The sequence below is a fragment of the Antechinus flavipes genome, chromosome 4 (assembly GCF_016432865.1).
Source record: "Antechinus flavipes isolate AdamAnt ecotype Samford, QLD, Australia chromosome 4, AdamAnt_v2, whole genome shotgun sequence".
Classification (NCBI taxonomy): domain Eukaryota; kingdom Metazoa; phylum Chordata; class Mammalia; order Dasyuromorphia; family Dasyuridae; genus Antechinus; species Antechinus flavipes.
This window is the reverse complement of record NC_067401.1, coordinates 183,019,998-183,032,609: the sequence shown is the minus strand read 5'-3', so window position 1 is coordinate 183,032,609 and position 12,612 is coordinate 183,019,998. Positions and strand designations below refer to the sequence as shown.

Here is a 12,612-nt window from a genome sequence, read left to right as displayed (position 1 = left end):
GAGAGGTAGACTATCCCTTGTTCTCTAATTAGCTTATGGTTATCACTCTATATGTCTAAATCATGAACCTATTTTTACCTTATATTGACCTACCTTTGGGTAGGTGTTGGTCAATACCTAGTTTATGCCATACTATTTTCCGATTTCCCCAGCAATTTTTGTCACATAGTGAATTCTTATCCCAGAAGCTGGAATTTTTGGGTTTATCAAACATTAGATTACTATAATCATTGATTATTATGTCTTGTGAATCTAACCTATTCCACTGATCAACTATTCTATTTCTTAACTAGTAACCAAATGGTTTTGATGATCGTTGCTTTATAATATAGTTAAGAAAACAAACTTCTAAAGAAAGTATTCCTGTGGTTTTAAGGCATGTATTTTTTAATGATACCTTTAAGCCATTAAAGAAGTAGTGTTTGGGAATATTTTAAAGAAGGTCCTACCCATGAGAAAAGAGTACATATGACTTCCGTGCGAAGGATGTGATCAAGACGTGAAAAACTCAGTAAAAAATCATCATGAGAAGTGCTCCTTAGAGGAAACTGCTTTTAAGGTGATGAATGAAATGTATCTGACTGTACTTAGTGGTTCCTGATACAGTTGCAAAATCAATCAGAAAAGGAAATCACAGTTTTAAAATGTGTCAAGTATATTTTCTGAAACTGAAAATTTTTAGTGTTAGGAAGATTTTTTTTTTTTAATTAAAGTTTCTAGAAAAGAAAAAAAAAAGCTTTTGGATAAAAAGTGATTGGATTATCATTTATATTGATTTGATTGAAAACCAGTCTTTCTTAAGAAACAGTTTTATTCAATTTTTAGCACAGAAAAGTAATAAACTAGTATTCAGTCAAGACATTTTTAACTCAACCACTTCCTATTTTAAATATTTACAGAGATATAAGTACGAAGCACTACTTTGGTGATTTTATGATGGAAAACACTTTACATACATACTTCAGTATTATAAAGGAACATAAAATATTGTAATTGAGATTTTACCATACAGAGATGAAGGGTACAAGTTTTAATTTATGTGATAAATTAATGCACTTATCAAGCCTATTGCCTAATTATAATTATGGCTTGCCCTAGATTGGCTGCCAATATGATATTACCAAAAGAAATCACCTCTTTTTATTGAAACAAAACAATAACTTGGTTTTCCTGAATACACTATATAAGGAATCCAAGTTCTTAACCTTGAATATTTTACTAATAGTATTCTGTGCCAGGACGACATTTTCTGAAATGTTTGAGATTTATAACATAATAGCTTGAACATATGTGTCCCTCCCTCCCCCAACCTAAAACCCATCAAATCAAGATTAATTACCTATTAAAATAACAACAAATAGTGTAGTACAGGTGGTATAACAAGCTGTCTCTCTTCATCTGTGGTTACAAAACAAACTCTTTTGTGGTGACATGAAACATTATATATCTTTTCTTTCTGAGTGGGAAAAATTTGCTACTTATTTATTCTAAGTGGATTTTGGCATTTCATTAGGAAGCATAAGCATGAATCTTCTCCCAGGAAAACATGTGAAAAAACACACTGGAAACTACTAAATTGCTTGATTTTTGTACTGCTATCAAAAACAAGTTTTCCTCTACATCATTATATCTCTAGAAATGAATAATAATAGTTTAATTCTACACCTTCAAAAATATAGGAAAATAGAGTGTAGGTATAATTTGACTTTATTGTGATGATATAAAAAAGAATCTAGAGATAGAAAAGGGATTGTCCTGGGAGAAAAGGAAAGGGGAGGTAACAATGAGGTAAATTATATTACATGAAGAGGCAAAAAAAGACCTATTACAGTTAAGGGAAAGAAGGGGAGAGGGGAGTATTGTTTAAACCAAAAATATAGGAAAATATTGTGAGGTGAATTTCTTTTTCTCATACAGCTTTTCACTTAAGTAATATGGTACTTTTCACTGAGAGTGAAATACCATCTGCAACAAAATAGTGAAATTATCTCTTATTTTCCCACTTTATTTTTTTTTTTTAAGTTAGAGACTATTTTTGATGAGAATTTGCTTTTAAACTAGATATGTGAGAGGAATCTTAAATAATAGTTTTGATATAGTGACCACAGTGATCACTGCCAATAGTTATTTTTTCTGGTGTTAGCTGGAATTCTAGAGAATACATATTTATTTTGAGAATGAGGGTAAAAGGATTGTAGAAAATAATCCCATTGAAAAATTCATACATTTATAGTTTTGTGACAGTTCACAAATACTTGGGTAACCTGGATTTTTCCCTCCAGTAATTCTTAATTTTTTTGTTTTATTGTTGCTTTTTGCTTTTGCACCATAATAAATTCCCTTTGCTTTCCTCTGCCCTTGAACACTCCTTTGTAATAAGGGGAAAAAAAACAACCTTTTTTTTTCCCCCAGGGAAGGAGATGATTTTATTTTATTTTTTTACTTTTTTAAATTAAATTTTTTTAATTTTCAAAAGTTATGCATGGATAATTTCTTAACATTAACCTTTGCAAAACTTGCGTTCCAATTTATTCTCCTCTTTCTCCCCCCATCCACTGCCTCAGATAGCAAGTAATCCAGTGTATGTTAAACATGGTAAAAATATATGTTAAATCCAATATTTGCATATATATTATCTTGTTGCACAAGAAAAAATCAAATCAAAAAGAAAAAAAAATGAAAGAAAATAAAATGCAAGGAAACAACAAAAAGAGTGAAAATGCTATGTTGTGATCAACACTCAGTTCCCACAGTCCACTCTCTGGGAACTGAGTATTGATCGTAACAGCATTTTCACTCTGGTTGTAGATGGCTCTCTTCATCATGAGAACTGGTCTGAATCCTCTCATTGTTGAAGAGAGCCACTGCATCAGAATTGTTCATCATATAATCTTGTTGCCGTGTATAATGATCTCCCGATTCTGCTCATTTTACTTAGCATCAATTCATGTAAGTCTCTCGAGGCTTCTCTGAAATCATCCTATTGATCCTTTCTTACAGAACAATAATATTCCATAACATTTATAAACCATAATTTATTCAGCCATTCTCCAATTGATGGGCATCCATTCAGTTTCTAGTTTCTTGCTTCTACAAAAGGGCTGCCACAAACATTTTAGCACATGTGAGTCTCTTTCTCTCCTTTAAGATCTCTTTGGGATGTAAGTCCAGTGGAAACACTGCTGGATCAAAGGGTGTGCACAGTTTGATAGCCCTTTGGCCATACAGGAAAACACCATTTAAGAAAAATAGTAGATACATGACTGAATCTGACTATCTGTACGCTGTGTTCCACAGCCTTGGGCTCCCTCTACTCAGAGAAGGGAAATATGTTTTATCATCTGTTTTCCAGGGCAGAAGAGTAGTCATTAATCTTAGAGTTCAGCTACTTTTTAGTATGGTTTCCATTGACATTAATGTAGTTACTCTGCATATCATTCTCCTAATTTTGCTTCTTTTACTCTGCATCAGTTCACCAAAGTCTTCCCAACTTTTTATTTGCTATTCTTTAAAACACAATAATATAGTTCATTCATATACCACTAATTCTTTAACAATTCTCCAATTTGTAGGAATCCTATTGTAGGATTTTTAGCTGAAAGAGAGACAGAAAGCTATAATTGAAATCTCTTTAGAAATCTAGGAAAACATACTGCTGCTTTGATCTATGTTTTAAGCCATAACATGGGCTTAAAAACTCTTAAATAAATATGTCTACTCCGGAATTTTAAATGGTGTTATAAAAATCTTTATTTTGTGTACTCTAAGTCACCTTCCTGAACCAAACAGCTTTCTCTAGAATCCTGAACTTAAAGGCTATGGTCACAATTTGCTTTCTTGGGTGTTCAGTTTTTTTATATAGTTTAAAAAAACATTGTAAGTTTTTAAAGAGTCATAAAGCAAATATAACACTTAATTTCCCTTTAAAACTTAAGTCAGAAAGGTGGGAAATTTTATTTTTCTAAGCAAGGAAGCATATGATTAATACACTTAAAGCTTATTTAATTTGTCTTTGCATTTTCATCTTCAACTTCTCTCAAAAGAGTATATACATCAATCTGCCACTGATAGGGGTAGCAAAGAACCTATAGTGGAATGACATAGTTCCATGCTGGTGATCAATTTGTGTTAGCAACATGTTCACCATTAGCTAAATTTCCCTTTTCTGCCATCTTCTAAAAGAAAGATCCTATTTTAATTCTTTATTTTAAAAAATTCTGCTTCTTAAATAACCAAATACTTTTTAAAAAGCAGTATACATTAGCGATTGTGGCTGTGAAAATCATTAAATTTGAATCTAGAATAGAAAGCAATGAAATCATTTTTTAAATTGCTGATATACAAATATAAAGTATAACAACAAGCAATTGTCTTGGTAATCCCTACCACTAATTGCATTATATTTAGTCAATAGGAGATTATAACCTAGATCTTGGAACTGGAAAGGATTTTAGAGGCTATCTTGCCTAAACTCATTTTACAAGTGTGGAAAGTTTTGGGCCAGAGAATTTATATGCTTTAGCTAGTAAATATCTGAGGCAGGTTTCTAATTCAGGTCTATTCAGTATAGCAGACTATCTTGTAACAATATAAAGGAATTGAGAAAAATCTTGCGGTTCTGTTTGGTCACAACCTCATTGTAAATTATTAGTAAAGATATGTTTGAATCAGCTCATATGTTTTTACATTGCAAAATTTTCAGCCTGAGCACTTATACCTGAGAAATTGTCAAATGCTACAAATCAAGACTTAATTTATTATTTTATTGATTTTCTAGACTTAAAAACTGAGGGAGAAAACGTTAACGATGCAACTTAATCTCAAAAGTGTATAATGTGTATATGTTTTGAGAGAGCTGATTGTTAATTTACCAGCATATTCCTCATTAATAATATAATGCTGCTGCTTCAAAGATAATATAAAATTAGGCTTTAATTAAAATAATTATATTACTCCAAATCAAAAGAGGTACCATTATTCTATTTTTACTTGTAGATGTTTATTTAAAAAAGCACATTTTCAACCTGAAATATTTTGAGAGGAGTGTGACCTGTAGGGTAAGTGCTCTAGAAATTATGTTTTATGAGGAATAATTTTAGGTGCTGGAAATATTAGAGCTGTCTTCAAATATTTGAAAGTTTTCAAGTGGAAGAGAGAGAATAACTTTGTTCTCTGTTCTTTCAGAGAGCAAAACAAGCTCCACACACTGAGTCCACACAAGGTCCTGAGATGGGTTCATATAATCCAATCTTCTCTTTTTGCAGATGAGGAAATATTGCCTCCCAAAAGCTGCAGGATTTTTTAATCTTTTTTGCAGCTGAACCTTTTTATATATATTGACTCTCCTACTTGGAGTGTGATCTCTTTGAGAATAAGGACTGTCTTTTGTCCATTTCCAACACAGCTAGCAAATAATAGAACATAGATTTGAGCCTAGGTCCTCTGACTCCAGATCCAACATATTATTTTTCCTAGCCCATACATCCCCCTCAAAATAGCTGACATATTTTGCTTATAGTTTTGTAAAATACTTTAATATCCACATAATATCCTCTAGAGGAATACAGAACACATCTACTCCTTTTTCCACATGACAACTTTAAAGTATATGAAGACAGCTATAATGTCTCCCCTTAGTCTTCTGTATTCCAAGCTAAACATTTCCAATTCCTACAACAATTCCTCAGATGACCTGGTTTTCACACCTCTCACCACTGAGTAAAAATTACAGGAAAGCAAATTTTGGCTCATTATAAGGAAGACTTTTTCTTCTTTTTTAAACCGTTAGGTTCAAGAATTGATTTGGATTGCCCAGTAAAGTAACGAACTTCTTTATCAGCCTAGATAACTAGCTTCCTGCATGGATGAACACTACATACTTTCTAAGATCCTTTCTAACTATGAGGTTCTATGGGGAAGTTCATGTGATGAGTTCATTAAGATTCCTGAAAGTCTGCAGGCATGAAAATTTGTAGGATACATTTATAAGCTAATAGAAAACATACTGTATTTGAGATAGGAGGAAAAGGGCAGGATCAGAAGTTTAGATCTAAAAAGGACTTTTAAAAGCTTTAGACTATTTCTCTAATCTTAAGGTAAAGAATCTGAGACCCAAAGAGGTTCAGTCACTTGCTTAAAGAGGACCATTAGCTTTAATTATAGTTGCAACCTTAAGGAAAGATGAAGACAAGGATATAATCTTTCACATTGGCCTCGTTTTCTATTGCATCACTAATAGTGCCATATCTTTCTTAGCAGCTGATTAGATGCTTCTTGTGGTTTTGTACAGTGTTTTCCTGCTTCTGCTTGTTTTGCTCATGATACATTCATGTAAATCTTTGAAGCTTTTCTAAAATCAGCCTGTTTATCATTTTTCATAGAAAAATAATATTTCATTACTTTCATATACCATATCTTATTCATATGCCATAAATTATTCAGTTGTCCCCCAATTTATGGACATCTACCCATGCTAGAAGGGACTAAGCAATGGAGTATTTATAGGAGGGCAAGAAAAACAGTTAAAGTCCTAAATTACATGCCATTCTGTTGAAGAAACTGAAGATATTTAATCAATTAAAAATGAGGCTCAGGAGAGGATATAATGTAGTAGCAGAAGAAAGAACCTTTCACAAGACAAAATCTTTTTTTTTTTTGGAGGAGTTTTTCAAGGAAAATTGTTAGTTGATTTAGATATACAATGCCAAGAATAAAATAATTGTTCTAGTAACCCACTATTTCTATTGAGTTTCTTTTCACCATAACATCTTTTCTCCTTTCTTAGCTTTATGAAGAAAGAAGAATTTCTTGCTCCCTAGCCACTTCCATGCAATTTAGAAACTTTATATTGTTATGTTTTTATTGTGGTCGGTATTTGGTTATGTTAAGCAATCAATAGTAGTTTATTAAGCACCAACTGAGTACCAGGAACTATGTTATTCTCTGCAACAAGTATAGTCCCCCTGTTAGAAGAGTTAAAAGACTTAAGAAATACCACATGGTAATCCAGATTATCAGAGAGGATGAAATGTTCTTAGATGGTAGTAAAGAAATATCATAGAATTTGAATGGAAGGAACTTCAGACGCTATCTGGTCCAACTTCAACAACATCCCTGACAAGTGGCCTGTCAACCTTATCTTGATATCTTCCAGTAAAGGAAAAAGTACAAACTTCCCTTTCTTTTTTATATTGATCTAATTATTAGAAACTTTTAGGAAGAAAGCCTGAAAGGAAAAAAAAAATTCTTGGCGTGGTACTGGTGAAAAATCAATGTTAAAAAGTGGTACAGTAATGATGAAAAAGATATAATACAGAAAGAAGATCTCTTTTCGGGTGATACATAACAGAAATTCCTTAGGGTAGGAAAACCCCATGTAATATTTCCTCAAGTCCTTGAATGATTGTAGAGACTCCTAAGATTCATAACCACTCAAAATTCACATAGGAAAAACCGTAGGAGATCAAAACATTGGATATTTGTGGTGATCTTTTTCTTCTCAAAACACAGCCAAGTGATAAAAGTTCAGATGTTTTATTGCCTCCAATATAGCCCAGTTAGCTTAGAGGTCTATCTCTCTGCTTGGTTCCAAGTGCTCTTACAGTTTTGTCCTTTGCTTCTGCCTCTGCTTTCTTCAGCCTTCAATCCAGCTCCACTCTTCATATAACTCTGCTGAAATCTCGACTTGTAGCTTCTTCCTCTGAAAACTCTTCTTCTGCCACCAGCCAGCCAAGTGGAAAATATTCTCGAATAGATCTCCTTGCCTCAAAGAGAGGGCTTCTGGTGTAATTCTGCTGAAAATCTCTCAAAGTGCTCTGTGTCTGCACCAGTGTGCTCCTCTCCAATCCAGCTGAACTGTCTTCTGCCACCAGCCAGCCAAGTGGAAAATATTCTGGAATAGATCTCTCTTCACTGGCCTTATATCTGACTCTTCTGAGAGAATGGGATTATGGGTTTTCTCCCATAGTGCTCTCTGGCCCAAAGAGCTTCAAGGGAGGTGTGAATTCACAAAGTTACAAAGTTTACTTTGTGAATCTGGCATACTTGTGAACTCCGATGAGTAAAGGTGTAAACATAAGCATTGTACTAATTAGTTCTACTTAGTACCTTGTTTCAGGTTCTGGCCCAAAACATCATCTTGTAAGATCAGATCAATAATCTATCAACTCTAATGAGTTAGCAGTTTGTAAGGATTCCAACAGATATTCACTAATAAGTTGGAGCACTACAGTTACCCAGAAACTATATCCCCAGTTTCTATTCCCAGAAAAACCCAGAAAAAAAAAAAAAGAGTTATGATTGTTAGTGATAGATAGAGGCAGGCCAAAATAGAAAACTCAATGAGTCACAGGTTGGAACAGGTTGGAAAGGTGGCAGTATTAGAGTGGAGATGCAAACTAGGTATTACTTCTCAAAGGAAGTCCTCAGTTCTTTTAAAAATAGTTAGGAATGAGGGTAGAAGAAAAGTTTGAGACATAATTTCTCTGTAATCAATATCTATTCATTATGACTACTGATAACTAATAAATGAGATCAGTGGTACTTTGGGAACCAAGAGACCACTGAGGGTTTTGATATCTTTGGAAGGGGGAGTGTTCCTAATAGGTAGAAATAAAGTCTGATTGGTTAATAATGAGAGAATGATTATTATAATGAGAAGTGGGCTTATTCTAGAAAAGGGTTGGGCTATGTGACTTTGAGTATATCATTCTTACTCATCTCTATCCAGGCTACCCCCACCTATCCCTCTTTCTGGCAATCTAGACAAAGGGCGCTATCTCCACCCAAATCACTTATGTCCCAATTGGGTGGGATTTTGTCCAAGATTGAAAAGAATGTTAACTCAGTTGGGGGTGGAGGCAAAGAGGCACTCTTCCTATTTCAAGTTCTCTCAGTTTCCCTCAAAAACCACATAAAACCGGCAGAGATTCCAAACATGGCTACCATGTAAGGACCCTCTGTCCACTGGACCCTCTGTCCAGTGCTCTCCTTATCTCTACCTTTGCCTGTACTTTAACTTTGTTTATTTAATAATAAACCTCTTTTATCAATCTAGCTCTCTGGGCCAATAAATGCTTTTATTGGGAACTCACGCCGCTACTAGACCCCCTTGTGCCAAATCTGTACCCCAAACTTGCCACTAGACCTTAACCCTATTTTCATTTAGCTACCCCAAAGCTAGACCTCAACATTTGGTTCCCTGACGAACGAACACCGGAAGCTAGATAATTTGGCGATCAAACTGGACCCCAACCTTTTCGGGGCACTTAGAACCAATCTGGGTTTTGAGCTGTTCAGGCAGTATTCTTCTGGGAAGAATCTGCGTTCTTTCTTTGGTCTCACTCTATCTCTAAAGGTAGTGGGGACAATATCTGTGTTCTGTCTCACCCTACTTCCATTTCAGGTGAAAAGGCTTCTATTTTTAGACACTCCCCTGCCTCTAAAGTCTTTCCTGGAGCAGATGCTTTGCTTGAAGAAACTCCCTCTGACCAAATCCTTTGGAGAGAGAAAGGCCCTTCCTTTGCATCTCAATGCATTTCTAATCTTTTTTTTTCTGTCACGGGATAGTCCTGCTCTCCAGCAGGAACTGTTGAGACACAGAGGAAGTGTCTCTTTAACACCACCCCAGACCAAGGAGACACGTGGCTGTTCTGGAGACCCCACTCCTTTTGGGGGTCCCAGGCCAGCGCTCTCTTTGCTCTGTTGTGGGGAGATAGCCGGAGAAACTTGAGCCCTTCTCCCAAGCCACTGTTAAATGCAATGGAGTCTGTAATGGCCAGGCTGTAGCCACGAGGAGAAAGGTCACTGAATTGGGATGAGTTTAGAGAATGTCTCTGCCTACAGCAACTACTCCCTGGACAGGGGTAAGCGGTCTTGCCTTCAGGTTTTGCTCTCCCAGCAAGATTTGGGGGCTTAGATGAGCTGCCCCACCTTCAAGTTCCAGCGTGGAATTGCCAGAGGAGCCCTCCATTCAAGACGCACTGCGCTGGGTAAGATGGCATCTCTTTCTCCCCAACCCTTGTTCTGGCCTTTCCTCTCCCTTCTTCCATGGAGTGGGGAGTGTAGAACTCGAGGCCTGTTTCAGACCTCTCCCATGTGGCTTGGCAACCTGCCGTTTAAATGTTCCTATCCTGCCCCCTTCTTGGGGTTACTGTACAGTGGGGAGATTGGGGACTCAATCTAAATCTTCTCAAATCTCAGCTCAAATGGCCTGGGCTAATTTTTTTTTAAAATTTTTATTTAATAATTATTTTATATTGACAGAATCCATGCCAGGGTAATTTTTTTTTTTTACAACATTATCCCTTGCACTCGTTTCTGTTCCGATTTTTTTCCCCCTTCCTCCCTCCACCCCCTCCCCTAGATGGCAAGCAGTCCTTTATATGTTGGATATGTTGCAGTATATCCTAGATACAATATATGTTTGCAGAACCGAACAGTTCTCTTGTTGCATAGGGAGAATTGGATTCAGAAGGTATAAATAACCTGGGAAGAAAAACAAAAATGCAGATAGTTCACATTCGTTTCCCAGTGTTCTTTCTTTGGGTGTAGCTGCTTTTGTCCGTCATTTATCAATTGAAACTCAGTTAAGTCTCTTTGTCAAAGAAATCCACTTCCATCAAAATATGTCCTCATACAATATCGTTGTCGAAGTGTATAATGATCTCCTGGTTCTGCTCATCTCACTTAGCATCAGTTCATGTAAGTCTCGCCAGTCCTCTCTGTATTCATCCTGCTGGTCATTTCTTACAGAACAATAATATTCCATAACATTCATATACCACAATTTACCCAGCCATTCTCCAATTGATGGGCATCCATTCATTTTCCAGTTTCTAGCCACTACAAATAGGGCTGCTACAAACATTTTGGCACATACAGGTTCCTTTCCCTTCTTTAGTATTTCTTTGGGATATAAGCCCAATAGAAACACTGCTGGATCAAAGGGTATGCACAATTTGATAATTTTTTGTGGCCCGGGCTAATTTGAGCTCGCTGGGAGACTCCTGCAGTCTTGGGGGGATTTGTCGCTCATAGGACGCTGTGAGATCGAAATCCTGTTTTTTTTTTTTTTTGGCAAACGGTCCTCTGGGAGGGCCCTTTGTGACACCTTCTAGAGATGTCTAGGGAGTTTACGTTATAGAATGCGAAAGTTTTCGGGTTTTGCCATGAATTAGCTTTCTTAACTCTGGACAAGGTAAAAGATTTTTTTTCTTTCCTTATCTTGCAGTGGACACCCAAAGCCCTCGGGATCTGGCTTGGGTCGTCGTTGGGAGCTCTAAGCTCTGGCACAATTCTTTCGGAATTGCTCCAGATTGACAAAAGGCCTTCTTTTGTCGGCTCTATCTCTAAGAAATACTAGGGAGGCTGCAAGGATTTGGAAGAATGAAAGTTTTTACCTGTCCACACCCCATCCCTATGGAGATTTTAAGCTGTCTCTTAATGCAGAGACAAACACTGGGCTTGAGAAAAATGCCTCATTCTCAACACCTGAACTCTGAATAGATTAGCTGAATTCCCAATCTCTCTGGACAAGTCCATCCTTTAAAGTTTTTTTTTCTTTCTAATCCTGGGACTGATTAACACTTGTGCCCTCAGACAAAAGCAGCCAGCCAAAACACACCCAGCACTCTTGTCTCTTTAAAAGCTGAAAGACTCAACCTAGTGAAACCTAGGACCCACCCACCATCTCAACTTTTTCGGGGTCCAAACCTCAATGTTTCTTACACTCTGCTGCTAACAGCTGTTGGTTTCCCTTTAACTCTAACCTGAGACACTGAGCTCTTTTCTCAGGGCAACTTCTGCCTCCTGAAAAAACATTTGGAGCAGAAGCGCCGTTTAATACAAATCTCTCCCAGACTTAGGCCTGTAGGTGCCCTGGAAACTGTCCGAGGAGACCCTAGTCTCTGTCCTGAGTTCGAGCAGGAGGAACAATGGAGAAACTGCGTCACACCACAGGGGCTGAATTGGCCCCCGGTGTCCTGCTCCCCGGTAGGGAATTGGGGTCTGGCCCTGTTTCCCTTTTTATCCCAGGACAGTCCCAACACCTCAGGGGCCCGTAAGCTGGGTTGGCAGTGCTGAGATACTTTGCACTCCCTCTGACCCCTTCTACCCTCCCCCATAAGAGTGGGGAAAGTGGGGAGAAGGCTTAGGGTCTTTGCTTATTGAAGAACCAACTCTTTTTAAAGAAAGGCAGCACAGTAAAAAGATTTCTAAGAGTTTAAATTGCATTCTTATCTTGATTAGATATATAGTCCTCCAGTTTTCCCCTGACTTCTTAGTCTACACCCTGGACCGACACCAGAGAAATTAGCTTTCCTGGAAATTAAGAGTGAAAGGGCTAAACTCCAGGCTACTTAACACTTTTACTATAGACAAATAATCTTTTGCTCCCAGCATTTTCTCCTACTAATCCTTGCTAGATGGGCCATCAGCATTTTTACAGGCAGCCCACTGAAGGGACCTGATGCATCTCCTGCTGTCGTCATCTCCACCCTGGATGACATCCCGGTTTTAACCTGCTCCCGAGATCTGGGCTTGGACTCTCAACTGCCCTTCAGCCTGGAGAACATGGGACAACTGATTGGAAATGACTGACCGGGACACACACAC

General features: G+C 37.0%; 1 protein-coding gene across 3 annotated transcripts in view; it reads left to right on the top strand.

Annotated features, from left to right (window-relative positions):
• The window catches only part of STX8 (syntaxin 8), a 287,983-nt gene that overhangs the window by 83,594 nt on the left and 191,777 nt on the right, over positions 1-12,612 (top strand). The window contains exon 7 of one of the 3 annotated variants that reach the window (XM_051995683.1): positions 7,638-9,155. The exons of the other annotated variants lie outside the window; for them this stretch is intronic. Coding sequence (XP_051851643.1) covers positions 7,638-7,666 — 29 coding nt within the window. The 3' untranslated portion in view covers positions 7,667-9,155. Of the gene's footprint in view, positions 1-7,637; positions 9,156-12,612 lie in introns of those variants that run through there. 3 annotated transcript variants of the gene reach the window in all.